The 19,643-nt window shown below is 29.8% G+C and overlaps 2 protein-coding genes across 2 annotated transcripts in view; one reads left to right on the top strand and one right to left on the bottom strand.

Annotated features, from left to right (window-relative positions):
* Window positions 1-19,643, top strand: part of LOC127285500 (protein roadkill) — a 101,738-nt gene that overhangs the window by 8,207 nt on the left and 73,888 nt on the right. The gene's annotated exons all lie outside the window — the stretch shown is intronic.
* LOC127285448 (uncharacterized) lies at window positions 18,172-18,594 on the bottom strand. The gene has a single exon (XM_051311462.1). The coding sequence runs from the start codon at window positions 18,592-18,594 to the stop codon at window positions 18,172-18,174; it is 423 nt and encodes a 140-aa protein (XP_051167419.1).

Raw genomic sequence — 19,643 nt, forward strand, 5'->3', positions numbered from 1 at the left:
ATATTAACTACAAAAATAATTAAACAATTTATTTAATGTACTTTTTCTTCACGAATAATTAAATTAGCTGCTACGGCAAATTCCCAATGCATAGAAAAAGTGTCAAAATTATATCTGACAAGAAATTTTCGACTGTTCTGCTAACTTTTTTTCATAATAATAAAATAAAATTATTCAACAATTTATTTGATGTACTCTTACTTCACGAATAATTAAATTAGCTGCTACGGCAAAATCCCAATGCATAGAAAAAGTGTCAAAATTATTTCTGACCGAAATTTTCGACTGTTCTGCTAACTTTTCTTGATATTAACTACAAAAAATAATTAAACAATTTATTTGATGTACTTTTTCTTCACGAATAATTAAATTAGCTGCTACGGCAAATTCAAAATGCATAGAAAAAGTGTCAAAATTATTTCTGACCGAAATTTTCGACTGTTCTGCTAACTTTTCTTGATATTAACTACAAAAAATAATTAAACAATTTATTTGATGTACTTTTTCTTCACGAATAATTAAATTAGCTGCTACGGCAAATTCAAAATGCATAGAAAAAGTGCCAAAATTATTTATGACCGAAATTTTCGACTGTTCTGCTAACTTTTCTTAATATTAACTACAAAAAATAATTAAACAATCTATTTGATGTTCTTTTTCTTCACGAATAATTAAATTAGCTGCTACGGCAAATTCCCAATGCATAGAAAAAGTGTCAAAATTATTTCTGACCGAAATTTTCGACTGTTCTGCTAACTTTTTTTCATATTAATAAAATAAAATTATTAAACAATTTATTTGATGTACTCTTTCTTCACGAATAATTAAATTAGCTGCTACGGCAAAATCCCAATGCATAGAAAAAGTGTCAAAATTATTTCTGGCCGAAATTTTCGACTGTTCTGCTAAATTTTCTTGATATTAACTACAAAAAATAATTAAACAATTTATTTGATGTACTTTTTCTTCACGAATAATTAAATTAGCTGCTACGGCAAATTCCCAATGCATAGAAAAAGTGTCAAAATTATTTCTGACCGAAATTTTCGACTGTTCTGCTAACTTATCTTGAGATTAACTACAAACAATAATTAAACAATTTATTTGATGTACTTTTTCTTCACGAATAATTAAATTAGCTGCTACGGCAAATTCCCAATGCATAGAAAAAGTGTCAAAATTATTTCTGACCGAAATTTTCGACTGTTCTGCTAACTTTTTTTCATATTAATAAAATAAAATCATTAAACAATTTATTTGATGTACTTTTTCTTCACGAATAATTAAATTAGCTGCTACGGCAAATTCCCAATGCATAGAAAAAGTGTCAAAATTATTTCTGACCGAAATTTTCGACTGTTCTGCTAACTTTTCTTGATATTAACTACAAAAAATAATTAAACAATTTATTTGATGTACTCTTTCTTCACGAATAATTAAATTAGCTGCTACGGCAAAATCCCAATGCATAGAAAAAGTGTCAAAATTATTTCTGACCGAAATTTTCGACTGTTCTGCTAAATTTTCTTGATATTAACTACAAAAAATAATTAAACAATTTATTTGATGTACTTTTTCTTCACGAATAATTAAATTAGCTGCTACGGCAAATTCCCAATGCATAGAAAAAGTGTCAAAATTATTTCTGACCGAAATTTTCGACTGTTCTGCTAACTTATCTTGAGATTAACTACAAACAATAATTAAACAATTTATTTGATGTACTTTTTCTTCACGAATAATTAAATTAGCTGCTACGGCAAATTCCCAATGCATAGAAAAAGTGTCAAAATTATTTCTGACCGAAATTTTCGACTGTTCTGCTAACTTTTCTTGATATTAACTACAAAAAATAATTAAACAATTTATTTGATGTACTTTTTCTTCACGAATAATTAAATTAGCTGCTACGGCAAATTCCCAATGCATAGAAAAAGTGTCAAAATTATTTCTGACCGAAATTTTCGACTGTTCTGCTAAATTTTCTTGATATTAACTACAAAAAATAATTAAACAATTTATTTGATGTACTTTTTCTTCACGAATAATTAAATTAGCTGCTACGGCAAATTCCCAATGCATAGAAAAAGTGTCAAAATTATTTCTGACCGAAATTTTCGACTGTTCTGCTAACTTATCTTGAGATTAACTACAAACAATAATTAAACAATTTATTTGATGTACTTTTTCTTCACGAATAATTAAATTAGCTGCTACGGCAAATTCCCAATGCATAGAAAAAGTGTCAAAATTATTTCTGACCGAAATTTTCGACTGTTCTGCTAACTTTTTTTCATATTAATAAAATAAAATCATTAAACAATTTATTTGATGTACTTTTTCTTCACGAATAATTAAATTAGCTGCTACGGCAAATTCAAAATGCATAGAAAAAGTGCCAAAATTATTTATGACCGAAATTTTCGACTATTCTGCTAACTTTTCTTAATATTAACTACAAAAAATAATTAAACAATTTATTTGATGTTCTTTTTCTTCACGAATAATTAAATTAGCTGCTACGGCAAATTCCCAATGCATAGAAAAAGTGTCAAAATTATTTCTGACCGAAATTTTCGACTGTTCTGCTAACTTTTCTTGATATTAACTACAAAAAATAATTAAACAATTTATTTGATGTACTTTTTCTTCACGAATAATTAAATTAGCTGCTACGGCAAATGCCCAATGCATAGAAAAAGTGTCAAAATTATTTCTGACCGAAATTTTCGACTGTTCTGCTAACTTTTCTTGATATTAACTACAAAAAAATATGAAACAATTTATTTGATGTACTTTTTCTTCACGAATAATTAAATTAGCTGCTACGGCAAAATCCCAATGCATAGATAAAGTGTCAAATTTAATTCAGAACGAGATTTTTGACTGTTTTGCTATCTTTTTCATTTTTTAATTATAAGAATCAATTAATTAATTAAATTGACGTATTTTTTCTTTTCGAATAATTAAATTAGCTGATACGGCTAATTCCGAAAGCACAAGAAATGTGTCTTTGTATGTTTATGAATAATTAAAATTGTCCAATCATTGATTTGACTTATATTTCCTATATTATATTTATTATATAATATATAATTACATAGTATATAATATATATTATAATTTTATATAATTCGAATAATTAAATTAGATGTTATGCCAAAATCTCATAGCAGAACCTGGATATTAAAAATATAAAAATGTAAAAAATGCGGAAATCAAAACCAGAAAAATTTTTTGGTTTCTGACCCTTTTTGACTTTCTTAACAATATAAATCACTGATGTAAGGAAATCCCTGAAAATTGAGTTATATCATTTTTAATTTATTTATATCGTTGCGTAATTATCTTATTCCAAAACCAAAAAGAAATTTAATTTTTAATTGAAAATTTTTTTTATGATCTTTATGATTTTTACTAAGTTTTGAATGTTTTAATGAAGAAATTTTTTTTAATATAGTTACTATAATATTTGAATTTAAAATAAATTAAACATTTTTTAAAAAAATTATTTATTTTTTTTAGTACAAAATAATTTTTGGTATTAAATTTTTAAATTTTTAATTGTTTCACTAATTTTTGTAATAAATATCAAGAAAAGTTAGCAGAACAGTCGAAAATTTCGGTCAGAAATAATTTTGACACTTTTTCTATGCATTGGGATTTTGCCGTAGCAGCTAATTTAATTATTCGTGAAGAAAGAGTACATCAAATAAATTGTTTGATTATTTTTTGTAGTTAATATCAAGAAAAGTTAGCAGAACAGTCGTAAATTTCGGTCAGAAATAATTTTGACACTTTTTCTATGCATTAGGATTTTGCCATAGCAGCTAATTTAATTATTCGTGAAGAAAGACTACATCAAATAAATTGTTTCACTAATTTTTGTAATAAATATCAAGAAAAGTTAGCAGAACAGTCGAAAATTTCGGTCAGAAATAATTTTGACACTTTTTCTATGCATTGGGATTTTGCCGTAGCAGCTAATTTAATTATTCGTGAAGAAAAAGTACATCAAATAAATTGTTTGATTATTTTTTGTAGTTAATATCAAGAAAAGTTAGCAGAACAGTCGTAAATTTCGGTCAGAAATAATTTTGACACTTTTTCTATGCATTAGGATTTTGCCGTAGCAGCTAATTTAATTATTCGTGAAGAAAAAGTACATCAAATAAATTGTTTCATATTTTTTTGTAGTTAATATCAAGAAAAGTTAGCAGAACAGTCGTAAATTTCGGTCAGAAATAATTTTGACACTTTTTCTATGCATTAGGATTTTGCCGTAGTAGCTAATTTAATTATTCGTGAAGAAAAAGTACATCAAATAAATTGTTTCATATTTTTTTGTAGTTAATATCAAGAAAAGTTAGCAGAACAGTCGAAAATTTCTGTCAGAAATAATTTTGACACTTTTTCTATGCATTGGGAATTTGTCGTAGCAGCTAATTTAATTATTCGTGAAGTAAGAGTACATCAAATAAATTGTTTAATAATTTTATTTTATTAATATGAAAAAAACTTAGCAGAACAGTCGAAAATTTCGGTCAGAAATAATTTTGACACTTTTTCTATGCATTGGGGATTTTTTCGTAGCAGCTAATTTAATTATTCGTGAAGAAAAAGTACATCAAATAAATTGTTTAATTATTTTTTGTAGTTAATATCAAGAAAAGTTAGCAGAACAGTCGAAAATTTCGGTCAGAAATAATTTTGACACTTTTTCTATGCATTGGGAATTTGCCGTAGCAGCTAATTTAATTATTCGTGAAGAAAAAGAACATCAAATAAATTGTTTAATTATTTTTTGTAGTTAATATTAAGAAAAGTTAGCAGAACAGTCGAAAATTTCGGTCATAAATAATTTTGGTACTTTTTCTATGCATTAGGATTTTGCCGTAGTAGCTAATTTAATTATTCGTGAAGAAAAAGTACATCAAATAAATTGTTTCATATTTTTTTGTAGTTAATATCAAGAAAAGTTAGCAGAACAGTCGAAAATTTCGGTCAGAAATAATTTTGACACTTTTTCTATGCATTGGGGATTTTTTCGTAGCAGCTAATTTAATTATTCGTGAAGAAAAAGTACATCAAATAAATTGTTTAATTATTTTTTGTAGTTAATATCAAGAAAAGTTAGCAGAACAGTCGAAAATTTCGGTCAGAAATAATTTTGACACTTTTTCTATGCATTGGGAATTTGCCGTAGCAGCTAATTTAATTATTCGTGAAGAAAAAGAACATCAAATAGATTGTTTAATTATTTTTTGTAGTTAATATTAAGAAAAGTTAGCAGAACAGTCGAAAATTTCGGTCATAAATAATTTTGGCACTTTTTCTATGCATTTTGAATTTGCCGTAGCAGCTAATTTAATTATTCGTGAAGAAAAAGTACATCAAATAAATTGTTTAATTATTTTTTGTAGTTAATATCAAGAAAAGTTAGCAGAACAGTCGAAAATTTCGGTCAGAAATAATTTTGACACTTTTTCTATGCATTGGGCATTTGCCGTAGCAGCTAATTTAATTATTCGTGAAGAAAGAGTACATCAAATAAATTGTTTCATATTTTTTTGTAGTTAATATCAAGAAAAGTTAGCAGAACAGTCGAAAATTTCGGTCAGAAATAATTTTGACACTTTTTCTATGCATTGGGATTTTGCCGTAGCAGCTAATTTAATTATTCGTGAAGTAAGAGTACATCAAATAAATTGTTTAATAATTTTATTTTATTATTATGAAAAAAATTTAGCAGAACAGTCGAAAATTTCTTGTCAGATATAATTTTGACACTTTTTCTATGCATTGGGAATTTGCCGTAGCAGCTAATTTAATTATTCGTGAAGAAAAAGTACATTAAATAAATTGTTTAATTATTTTTGTAGTTAATATCAAGAAAAGTTAGCAGAACAGTCGAAAATTTCGGTCAGAAATAATTTTGACAATTTTTCTATGCATTGGGAATTTGCCGTAGCAGCTAATTTAATTATTCGTGAAGAAAAAGTAGATCAAATAAATTGTTTAATTATTTTTTGTAGTTAATATCAAGAAAAGTTAGCAGAACAGTCGAAAATTTCGGTCAGAAATAATTTTGACACTTTTTCTATGCATTGGGAATTTGCCGTAGCAGCTAATTTAATTATTCGTGAAGAAAAAGTACATCAAATAAATTGTTTAATTATTGTTTGTAGTTAATCTCAAGATAAGTTAGCAGAACAGTCGAAAATTTCGGTCAGAAATAATTTTGACACTTTTTCTATGCATTGGGAATTTGCCGTAGCAGCTAATTTAATTATTCGTGAAGAAAAAGTACATCAAATAAATTGTTTAATTATTGTTTGTAGTTAATCTCAAGATAAGTTAGCAGAACAGTCGAAAATTTCGGTCAGAAATAATTTTGACACTTTTTCTATGCATTGGGAATTTGCCGTAGCAGCTAATTTAATTATTCGTGAAGAAAAAGTACATCAAATAAATTGTTTAATTATTTTTTGTAGTTAATATCAAGAAAATTTAGCAGAACAGTCGAAAATTTCGGTCAGAAATAATTTTGACACTTTTTCTATGCATTGGGATTTTGCCGTAGCAGCTAATTTAATTATTCGTGAAGAAAGAGTACATCAAATAAATTGTTTAATAATTTTATTTTATTAATATGAAAAAAAGTTAGCAGAACAGTCGAAAATTTCGGTCAGAAATAATTTTGACAATTTTTCTATGCATTGGGAATTTGCCGTAGCAGCTAATTTAATTATTCGTGAAGAAAAAGTAGATCAAATAAATTGTTTAATTATTTTTTGTAGTTAATATCAAGAAAAGTTAGCAGAACAGTCGAAAATTTCGGTCAGAAATAATTTTGACACTTTTTCTATGCATTGGGAATTTGCCGTAGCAGCTAATTTAATTATTCGTGAAGAAAAAGTACATCAAATAAATTGTTTAATTATTGTTTGTAGTTAATCTCAAGATAAGTTAGCAGAACAGTCGAAAATTTCGGTCAGAAATAATTTTGACACTTTTTCTATGCATTGGGAATTTGCCGTAGCAGCTAATTTAATTATTCGTGAAGAAAAAGTACATCAAATAAATTGTTTAATTATTTTTTGTAGTTAATATCAAGAAAATTTAGCAGAACAGTCGAAAATTTCGGTCAGAAATAATTTTGACACTTTTTCTATGCATTGGGATTTTGCCGTAGCAGCTAATTTAATTATTCGTGAAGAAAGAGTACATCAAATAAATTGTTTAATTATTTTTTGTAGTTAATATCAAGAAAAGTTAGCAGAACAGTCGAAAATTTCGGTCAGAAATAATTTTGACACTTTTTCTATGCATTGGGAATTTGCCGTAGCAGCTAATTTAATTATTCGTGAAGAAAAAGTACATCAAATAAATTGTTTAATGATTTTATTTTATTAATATGAAAAAAAGTTAGCAGAACAGTCGAAAATTTCGGTCAGAAATAATTTTGACACTTTTTCTATGCATTGGGAATTTGCCGTAGCAGCTAATTTAATTATTCGTGAAGAAAAAGTACATCAAATAAATTGTTTAATTATTGTTTGTAGTTAATCTCAAGATAAGTTAGCAGAACAGTCGAAAATTTCGGTCAGAAATAATTTTGACACTTTTTCTATGCATTGGGAATTTGCCGTAGCAGCTAATTTAATTATTCGTGAAGAAAAAGTACATCAAATAAATTGTTTAATTATTTTTTGTAGTTAATATCAAGAAAATTTAGCAGAACAGTCGAAAATTTCGGTCAGAAATAATTTTGACACTTTTTCTATGCATTGGGATTTTGCCGTAGCAGCTAATTTAATTATTCGTGAAGAAAGAGTACATCAAATAAATTGTTTAATAATTTTATTTTATTAATATGAAAAAAAGTTAGCAGAACAGTCGAAAATTTCGGTCAGAAATAATTTTGACACTTTTTCTATGCATTGGGAATTTGCCGTAGAAGCTAATTTAATTATTCGTGAAGAAAGAGTACATCAAATAAAATATTTGACGTTTGTAAGAATTATAAACCTAAACATTAACAGTAGATTCTAAAATCTTTGTCAGAAATAAGATTCGATAAGTATGTTTTTATGTGGAATTTGGTCGTAGTGTGATAGTGGAGTATATAGATTTATTGTTAAATAAACGAAGCTGAAGTAGGCAACGTTTATGTAAACGATTTTTAAAGAAATAAGTTTTTAAATTTAAAAATTCTATAATTTTTTGCCTAAAAAATATTTCTTGTAGTTTTCATTAAGGGAATGTGGGCAAAGGAAGTTTTTTTGTGGTTTGAAACTTTCTCTGAAATAAAAAATAATTTCGGGTTAAAATTTTTTAAAAATGATTTCGTTCGGTACAAGGAATCTCGCAGTTCTACTCATTTTATATAACTGAAAATGTTAGACAAAAATCTTTTTTCATTTTAGAGTGATACGTATACTACCAAAACACATGTTCCCATACTAGGTCACGTGAGATGTTCCCACATACCCTTAATCAAGAAATTATAAAAAAATATTTTTTTTAAGCAAAAAATTATAGAATTTTGCATTTTAAAAAATTATTTCTTAAAAAATCGTTTATGTAAACATTGCGTACTTCAGCTTCATTTAAATAAGTCGTTTTTGACTTACTAATTATATTAAAATGATTGTGAGGATGAAAGAATATAAATTGTAGAAAATTCTGATAGAATATTGTGAAGTTTAGTGTCATTTTTAAATATTTTGAGAAACTAATTGTGGGATTTGATTACGGCAAATTTACGGCAAAATTATGTGTGTTCAGATTTTTTTTATCCTTTCATTTACAGTGGTTGCACTGCTAACTTGATATCAAGTTAGCAGTGCACCCTGTTTTTTTTAAAAAATCAAAAACGGCAAAATTGGGAATTTCACGAATAATTAGCGGCAAATTAGCGGCAAATTCTCCAATATTGCATTTTTGATTTTACGAAAGTTGTTTGTCTAACTTGATGTACGTGACGCTCACGGCCCTGTAACGAGTTTACGGTATATCACCGGGTTAAATTGTCTTTTGCATATATATATATATATGTATATGTATACACAAAAAAAAACTTCACTTCCGCTTTTGCCGAAATTGAGGACATGGAGCCGTTAATGTTGATGATCGGTCACGAATTTTCGACCGGATGAAAACTGAAAACAATGGAACCGCATATCGCTTTACGAAATTATATGGAAATTATTTTAAAAAGAAAGAGGCTACACGATTCAGATATTCCGATAGAGTATAGAGTCTTCCTTTTTATTCCTCATTCAGATCAAAATGATTTACGTTTCTTTATCCATATTAATTTTTGCTGTATTAAAAAAATGAATTTCAACTAGATTATATGTGTAACTAACAACTTTTGTAACTGAATCTTGATGATGGAAGTTAGGTTCATTATGTAATTTGTAATGACTGTGAAATACTTGATGAATAGAGAAACATGTATTATTTTAAAAGGCACAACGTGTGCGGAGAGAATATGCATTGAAAGTTGAAAATTGAAAAGTTAGAAATTTCTCCCTTGTCGACTCCAGTGTGTATGTGTCTGTGTATGTCGGTGCTCGTTATTCCCTTCCGGGTTGTATAAACCACCCACCGCGATATAGTAGAACTATGCTCCGCCCTAACCTCTCTTTCCCCCCCTCCCCTCCTTTAACTCACCATTTTATGCTTTCCCTCGATAACCGTCTGCGAGAGTTTATTTATGCGGTAACCGTTCTTTCTATACTACCGTCTACGTCGTGTCGCGCGATGGAACGAGAAACTGAACCTCACCCTGGCTTATTAAATAACTGCGGGAGACACGTTATGCCATACTATACAAATTTTACCCTAAGAGGTAAAATGGTTTTTGTTCGAGGATGAATATGATGATGATGATGATGATGATGGGTACAGGGATTCACCCCTTGTGTGAATAACAATTCGTAAATTCTGATAACTAGAACCTTTTGCAATCTCAAATATTAGTCATGTTCCATTAGTGTGGTTTATTCAATTCGTTTCATGTTAGTACTTATTTGCTAATGATGATTGGACAGTTAACGATAGATATTATTTAGAGGCTAGAAGAATGCTTTCTTCAAAACGATTTTGAACTTTTACACTGAAAAAAAATTCTAGTTAGAATAACCAGAATTCTAGTTAGAATAACCAGAATTCTGGTTAGGGTGTATTTAACATTTTGATTCTGGTTAGGTTAACCAGAATTCTGGTTATTTTAACGAGAATTCTAGTTAATTCAACTAGAATTCTGGTTAACATAACTAGAAAGTAATGTTAAATATAGCCTAACCAGAATTTTTTTTCAGTGTACAATTGGAAGTCCAGAAACATTACAAAAATATCTTAAAGTCATTACAGATTTTGATAAAAATCTGTAGATTCAGATCTTGTTTTTAACATGATGCTGAAGTCTCCAACCTTTTTTATAAACGAAAACAAAAAAATAATTAGACAATATCAATTAATTTTGGTTAAAATTAAAGTTATTCGGGGGTAACTGGTTTTTATAAAAGTATTAATTTCTTGAAAGTTTGTGTAAATGAAAATTAGAGATAAAAATTGATATGGAAATATAATTCTATTTTAATTTTTCGTTTTTGAAAAAGTTGCGAACTTCAGCCTCATGTCTTTTACAGATTCGGTGACTTATTTTTTTATTAATTTTTGTAAAATCTCTTTGCTTTTGTGACTTTATTGGGTAATATAAAGACTTATGCAAATGTTCTACTATATTTATATAGGATCAACAATGGCAAAAAACTGGAAATCAGTTTAGCGCAGATTTAACTAGGGTTTTTATTACAAAACTAAGAGGTAATTTTGATTTTGACAAGGTGACAATTATAAACTTGAAATTAAAAAGGGAATACTTCTGCAGCATCTTCTGTAGCAACTTTCTAATTATCAAAACAATATCTCATTTTTCTCTTTAGGATTTGTAATTAATCATGGGATTCATCATCATGAGATTTTTATATGACCTGCTTTAAAATTATACAGAATCTTCTAATCTCTAAAAGTTAGGTACATCATATCGATTAAATTATACATGTTAGTATAGGCCATTATAACTTATTCATGCACTCGTCATCTTCAAAGTCCACAACCGTGAAACACTTTATACTTAGTTTATACTGTAATGTTCTCGACGGCTTTTGTTTGTTACGGACCATAAGCTTCGCGACCTGATGTCCCAGCGACCTTCCGCTGGGTTCCGTTCCACTTGTATCGATATATACTTGGACTCATAGGTGAGGTGGGATGAACAAGCAAATAAAGATGACGAACCTTGACAAGTAAATCGCTGGGAGGCACTTATGACCGCATTGAACAAGAGTTCTCCATCTTTTTATTTATATGTATGTGTATTGGATAGTTTTAATATGTGTTGGATAGCTTCAATATGTGTTGGTATATATAAAAATTAAGTGACACATATACGTGTGTATATAGAAATGGAATGCAACACTAGTATGCGTTTTATAGAGTCTAGACAACACGCGTGTTGATATGATCTATCTATATGGTATGTTCAAGGAAATTAAGATTGCGGTCTGAACCAGAATGATTTTAATATGACCCTCATCTCTGTGACAAAGGTGAGCGCACCATATTTATATGAGATATTTTCTTTGGCACATTTTTCTCAATGATATTTTACTTTTCTACCTTGTTCAGAATTCTATGAATCATATTCGTTGTCATAAATTCTAGTGTGAGAATCATTATAGTCCACAATGAATTCTTTCCACCTTGTATATATTGTGACAATTGAAATTAATAATGATAATAATAATTTTCTGAAGGATGGAATACATTTAATGGGGAAAAAAGTAATCTAATAGGAATTATTTATGTAAAATGTAATTTTTAAATTTTGTTTTTGAGGTGCTTTTTTTGGTTATTATTCCGCTTTCCAAGTAGGTGCGTTGTATCGTTTTGTTATATGACTTCCGAAAGAGAAAGCGTTTCTTTACCATGACCCTTTTCCCTCCCGGTCTTAATTCAGTAATTACGAACTCTAGTACATGTGTGTAAAAAAAAGGGTATATTGAAAGGGTTGGCGAATGAGGTTGGTATAAACGACATCGATAACAATGAATATGTTGAGTTGAGGGCAGAAGTTTCTTTTCTCTTTTGCAGCCTACGTATATGTCCTCGATAATAACGGTTATGAAACTTGGCTGCGATAGTGAAAGTGGCGCGTACTATATGTTTCACAACTTGCCATCAATGACATGTAAGGCAGAAAGAGAGAGAGAGAGAGAGAGAGAGAGAGAGAGATTTCTGAATTTGTATGGGGTGAAGAAAATCTAGAGATATTATAACTATTACTTTATTCACTTTCATTTTTTATATACATGTTTTCTGGCACAAACCAGAGAAAGTTTATGAGGTAGAGATTGTTAAATTTTCATTGTTTCGCCTCTCAAAAGTCCTCTTTTGTATTGCAGTTGTATAAAGAATCTGTTTCCCTTTTACTCGCACCAAACATAACCTCGAGGCTTTTGACTTTTGTTTTTACAGTTTTAACCTCTTTTTCAAATAAATATAATGCTCGATATTTTAGTTCGACATTCACTTTCTATATATATATATATATATATATATTGTTGTCGAGTATGTCGATTCTTTGTCTGTTATTTTCTCGTGTGCACTTTGATCCTTTTCTATACATGTTTTCTCACGATCGGATAATTCGTTAATCGCAAAAGTGTTATTTTATATATATATCAGGAATCAGTTATTCCTTTGCCTCAATGTCCATCAGTTTCAAGGTGACTGAGCAATGACAAATTGATCAATTACCAATGACTTTACCAATGACTTTTATATACATTTACAGAGAGGGAAAGAAAGAGAGATAGATGATCGTCAATTGCCAATTATCGCTCTCCCTGATGCGCTAATCCTGTTGCGCTATATGGAAATGTTGAATCGTGATTTGTAAATTGTACAATACTTTAATTCACAAAATGTCAAGTTTTGCAGCTAGAGATGTTGAAATATCTCCCTAGTAGTTTATTTGATATAATTACTTTAATTAGTTGTCCATTTAGATAATTTAATTTTCAATTAATGAAATGGGAGATATATGTAATATAATGCGTTGGGTGTAAACAAATATTCTCATTATGAAAACAAACTCTCAAATATATACACGTGTTTTGGTATGGGTCCCTGCGATCGGTAATGCTGTGCGTGCATTGCGCAAGAGCATTCACCCCGCTCGATACTCAACGCCAACCAGAGAGAATCAACCAACTACTACTACTACTACTACTACTATTAATACCAAACTAGAGACGGGTTATTCCACTTTCTGCTAAATTTAGCCCTTCGTGCTTTACCAATGACTTTGCTTCACCGTATTTTCCCTATACGCAAAAAAAAAAAAATAAATAAACCTTGAAATTGGAGAACAATTAGGAATATGTTCGTGTATGTTTGGACATTATTGTTCTGTATTGTATAAAATTTATAAAATTTTGCCAATTTAAATTGGATTGTATTCTGGATAAAATGCGTCAATTTTTTTTTGTATTAACGCTTCATCTAAATCGCTCTCATGGAAAATAATAATGATGCATTCTCTACACTGCGATTTCCTTCTCTGAAGAGCCCATTCACGCCACGTGCTTTTCATCGCTTGTTACATATATGTATCCTTGATCTCACTGCTGTATACGCGAATCGACGAGAGCCATTCGGCTGGTGCTAATCCCCCTCGACCTCTGGCTAATCGATTACATCGTTTCAACCACGTTTGTGATAGTTCCTTGTAGAGGGATGATTAAAATGACATGAGAATACCAAGACACCTATATATTAAAAGAGAAAAACTTTGCCGCCCAATATTTAAAGAAACTTATAATTTTCATCTTCTACTCCTGATTCTCGGAGTTTAATCCATTAATAATAATGTTTTAGATAAATTCTGTTAAATCAATTTTGATTTTGGTTTACAATTCTCGAGTGAAATAAGAAATCGTTTTTTTTTCATGCCAAAATGTAGTAAATTAATTTCCTGTTTCAAAAAGCATGGCCCTATTACGAAACACAAAGGAAGTCCTTTTGCCTTGGCAAAGAATAATTCAATTAGAGAAGGAAAAAAAAAAGTTTGCGTCAAGGATAGAGTGAGCTCAAATTGTGTAATTTGGTGGGAAATAAAAAAAAATTCGGAGAAATTGGTGAAACAGAACATTAATATATAGGGGAATTCTTGTTTGAACGGATGTAAAAATGTATTCCGAAGACAGATGTATATATTATATATATATATATATATAAAGTTGGTAGAAGCAAGCTCGAATAAAGATGTGCCTTTCGGCTTGTTCTCTCAAGGGAAAGTAAAGAGAACTCTCATTTTACGAGGCCAAATCCATTGTCGTCGTTTCGCATAAGGTCTAACTTTCTGTTGAGGTAAACTCTCCCCGTCTTTTTTTTTCTTTCTTTTTTTTAAGTTCGATCCTTACGAGATAATCAAAGAGATGAAGAAATCACGTTTTTGCGCTCTAACGTTTTGAAATTTGCCTTCTAATTTATTATCTTACCTTAATTCACCTTCTGACTTTTATCATCGTTGGTGAAAGTTTCCTTTGTTAAATCTTGATAACTAATTAGGTTCTTTTTTTTTAAAAAAAAGATGTTTGTTACACATTATTATTTTATAAATTGTTTCAAATCTGTTAAATAACAGATTGATGAGTTTCTTTCTGGAACAGATGCGAGATCCCGATTACATGATAAGGTTTACAAATGACAGACATGCAATTGAATCGATCAGAGTCTGTTTCTGACATTATATACGTTTTCATTATTATATATAGAATTTCACATATATAGAAATGTATATCCAAAAGTGAATATTTGAAATAATAATTTAAAGAATAAATAGTAATTTAAAAATTAAGGTATAAGACTTCTGAATTAAAATGAAAGGTTAATGAAGTGTGAAGGGGAGCAGAGAGGTCGGATAATAGTGTCTAATAATACTATCTTAAGTGGTTGTATAAAGAAGCAAAAGGGGGGGATCCTTCGTAATGTGGACATCCTTGATATAAGCATAGAAAGCTAGAAAGCCTCGGTTTCACACTCTATCCAATGATAACCCAATTACTTGTTGGGCTGGGCTGGGTTGGGCACACACCACACTCCCGACTATTCGCAATATATCTGAACGAAGAATGTCATAGTCTAGTACACACGACCCACTGCTTTGTCTATTACATTATTAGCAAATCGGGAAGCATTCAATCTTAGGCTGCAATTCTTTAAAATTCATCAAGAAATATTTTTTGGTTGTTATATTCATCATTCGATTAATGAAAATTTTTCTGAAATTCTGAATGTTCAAATATATGAATGAAATCATTGTTTTGTTGCATAAATTAGTTAAAACAGACAAAAACATGGGAGTCATTTTTGTTGCAATGAGCCAATGAACCTCACAAGGTTCTAGTCTGATTTTAATAGGGCAATTAATTATATATGCGATGAGATATTTTATTTATTATTGAATTGTCGGCGTAAAAAAAAAAAAAATGAAGTAGATCGAAGCAAAGTTGCTATTGGGACGTCCTCGTTCCGGTCTCTTGATTCAATTCTCTCATCTTCTCGCCTCACCTCGTACCGATACAATCACCACCAGGTATATGGTAACGAAACGGTGTATTTCTTTCGGTCGTAATTCACGTCTTTGTAGATCGCGTGACTTGCCGATTTTATTTTTAATTTATATATATTTCTTTTAACAAACTTTCTTTATTGCTTTTATCTTGCGGGTTTGTTTCTTTCTTCAATGATTTTTTATTTCCTTTTTTTAAAATAATTTTTCTTGATTTTCATTAAGAAAACTGGTTTTTTTTTTATTGTGTAATAGAATGAAGATTTTTAAATCGAAATAATGATAAATATTTTGTGCCCTATACATGTGAAACATTCCGTCAAGAAATTCCATACATTTGCGCTTTCCATGCGCTAATTTAATGCTCACTTGAGATATTTGAGAGTATTAATCGCAATGCCTGTGAAAAGGCCATTGGAACAAGGTTGCTTAAATTACGACTTCTACTCGTATAATATATACATGTTATTGGTATACGCATTCGATTTTGTATATATATATGTGTGAAAGGAGGTTATGTTCTTCATCTTGTCTTTCTCTCTCTTTCTCTCTTAATATACCTGACATTTATTTAGTGCATGTATTTAGCGATTATTGTGTCCTTTTATAAATGAAAGTTTAACGACAATTATTCTCCTATAGGGACAAAAGGTCAAAACATCGCGTTTATTGTTCTTCACAGCACGACTCCAATTATTTATAAATACATATAAGTGAAACTATACTCATCTAATTAACCAATTTCCTAAATAGATAAAGGGGTCAATTTTGTCAAAATCTATTAAGATTTATAAGAAATTGTTTCGATACTTTCAAATAGAAATCCGGTGTAAGATATATGTCGAAATAACATTTGCATTTGTTAACCCTCTACCTACACGACTATATACTTGTGCCCACTCTATATTGTCCTCGTCATTCTTTCAATATCTTTACATTTACGTTTGATAAATAATAAATTAATTACTTAAAGGGAACTATATAGAGTTGATTGTTTTGTTTACAAAATGAAGTGCTGTTTTCTAATTGTGCAAAAAGCTTTTTATCATATAGTGAGTGCGGGTATAGTATAAGATAGTGGAAAATGCAATGTAATTAAGTGACCGTTGCTATTTACTAAGTATATATATATATATATATGTGTGTTTAACGCATTTGAGGCAAGGCTGCGCCATCATTCGGTGGATCTAATCGATTGGCTCTAACTTCGTCCCTGACCTAGCCGAGCGCATTTACGCCAGAAGCGCGAAACTCGATTTCTTCTTACGGATTACGGACGTACCTTTAGACTTTCACACGCGCGCACTTTACTCATGTGACGTAATAATTGCTAGGTTCCTTCAAATCACGAATTCTGTCACGTTTCTACTTATTTAAGATATTTTTAACTTGAACCCAAAGGGGAAAGTGCTTGTCCTTTTTTTTTTTTTTTTTTTTGGGTATATTTAGCACAGATTTACAGATGAGCGCGGTTAAAATTATTCAAATATGTATCCTTTTCACGCAATAGGAATAATTATTTAGATTCAGGATTAGAATATATAAGCTGTGGTGCATGTTAAAATGAACGTTTGATGGCTTTTGTGAGATTATATTTGCGCATATATAATCTGGCATTATTTAGGTTTTGAAACTAGACTTTTTTTGCGACTTTGACATAAATTTTCTAAATCATAATATATGTAAGTAAAAAGTAAACTTTGTTCGATAAGGTTTTGTTGAGATTGCGAGTTCATTGAAGGAATTTCTCAACTTCCGTATACTCTCTGATATGTAGTTGATGTTTCTCTTCTTTATCTTTTACTTCGATGTCTGACACAAGTTCAATTAACTTGATTACTACCGCCAGGATTTCTGATCGACTTACGTCGTGTTAAAACATAGTTAATCAAATATTTGCTTTTTTTACTGTTATAATTTATAGAATATTTTGTTTTTCTTGTTTTATATATTAGTTCTTTTTTTGCAAATTTAAAAAATTGAAAGCATTTTTGTATGTTAAGGTGATGCTCTGACCTTTGATTTATCTTTTGACACCATCTTCGCGTTCTGAATCAGATTTATGACTTTCGTATATATATATATATGTCGTAGGCAAATAGAAGAATCCGGCAGTAAGCCTACTGCCTAGGCAGTAAGCTTACTGCCGGCAATTAAAGGAAATCGTTCAGATTCTTCTATTTGCCTATGGAGTAGGCTTACTGCCGGGCAGTAGGCTTACTGCCCGATGAAGATTGGGCATATAGACAACTCGCATCAGCATCCCCAATGTGTGATTGACATAAGTGCATTACAGTAATAATAATTTAATAAATACGGAGAAATTAAATTGAAAGATGAAGTAAAATATAAATTTATGAAGAAATATAATACCTACTGTTTTTAAAATAAAATAAATGAAATAAAAACTACACTTTTCTTAATTATTTTGTTTATTTATTAATTAAACTTCTGAAAATTGAAGTTACGTCGACGAAGTGTATTTTTTAAAATTGTCAATTTTCAACAAATATTTATTATTATTTATTATTACATGGATTTGCATTGTGGCACCGTGAACCACATTTAATTTTTGACTTGAAGCAGGAACAGCGTTTCGTGGAGCATTGACTTTTTGTAGCCATACAATTACATTTTTTGTAGCCCTGACCTCCACCGCTGGATTGATAAGATGCAGCTTCTCGAAGAGAAATGGAAATATCTCTTTGAACGTCTTGAAGGTGCATCACAGCAGCTCCTGATTTTTCAATTTCGGTCCTAGGAAACCAGACGTTGATCACTCCATTCTCAGTTCCTACTTGATATACTCCATTTTTGAAGTCCGTGATAATTCCAAAGATTTTCCCGAAATCTAAAGGCCCTCGATCAACAGAAGGAATTGTTATGGTAACACAATCTCCGATAGAAAGTGGCGGAAACAATTCTTGAGAAAATGTTACCATTTTCTCAGCTGCAATTTTTTGCCTTTTGTTGCAGTCTTCTTGGGCATCGAGTAGGTGTTTCCCTCTTGCACAAAGTAAACAAATTCTCTACCATTGTCGCTCTGCAATATGGCCGGTGCCCCAAAAGTGAAGAAAATTTTTGATAATTCTTTTGCGACATTAGATGCATGTTTTGACTTGATAGGACGAAGGTGTAAAAACTTTGTGGCATGATCTTGGTAGTTAATGAGCCATCTGTATTCTCCATCCGGACAAGACTGAAAATCAATCAGGTCAACTTGACCACGTGCGTTAAAACCATGCGAAATAATTGGTTTGACAACTACACCTTTCCTTTTACTTGATTTCTTCAGATTACAAGTTTCACATAAATTGTTGAATATTTCACAAGCATTTCTGGGGATGCGCCACTTTTTTTTCATATAGTATATCATCCTGTCACGGCCCCCATGCCCAGTTTGAGTATGTGCTTCCATTAGTTTTGTATAATATTCTTCAAACGGGACCATATAAACAAGATCGTCACTTCCACTACTCCTTTTTAAAATTAAATTGCACTCAGAACCAATCTGCACGATTTCATACATTTTTGAATAGTGATAGTATTTTTTAGTATTTTTTTCACTTCCACTAATCAAAATTGTTTTCACTTTTTCATATTGTTCTCTGTCCCACATGGATCTGTTTCCTTTTTGAGTTTCAAATTTACTTTTACATTGTTTTTCAAATTCACAACGATTCACTGAACTGACATCCATTATTATTATAATTAATAATAAAATAATAGAAGGTTAACAAATAAAAATGTACATAAAGTTACTACTTTCTACTTCAACGGTTCTTAGACATTTGCGAATTGTAAATACAAAATTTTTCACTCGTTATGAATTAGAATAGAGTTACAGTAATTTAACACTGTAAATACTAAACGAGGAAAATATAGCTATAGTATATAATTAAAATAATTGTTTTGAATCGCGACTTTTGGCTGACACTTACTCATAAACACATGTTATACAATGTTATTTCTTAAGTATAAATAGCCAAAA

The sequence above is a fragment of the Leptopilina boulardi genome, unplaced genomic scaffold (assembly GCF_019393585.1).
Source record: "Leptopilina boulardi isolate dan_hultmark-lab unplaced genomic scaffold, ZJU_Lbou_2.1 LbouV2_333, whole genome shotgun sequence".
In the NCBI taxonomy this organism is placed as follows: Eukaryota; Metazoa; Arthropoda; class Insecta; order Hymenoptera; family Figitidae; genus Leptopilina; species Leptopilina boulardi.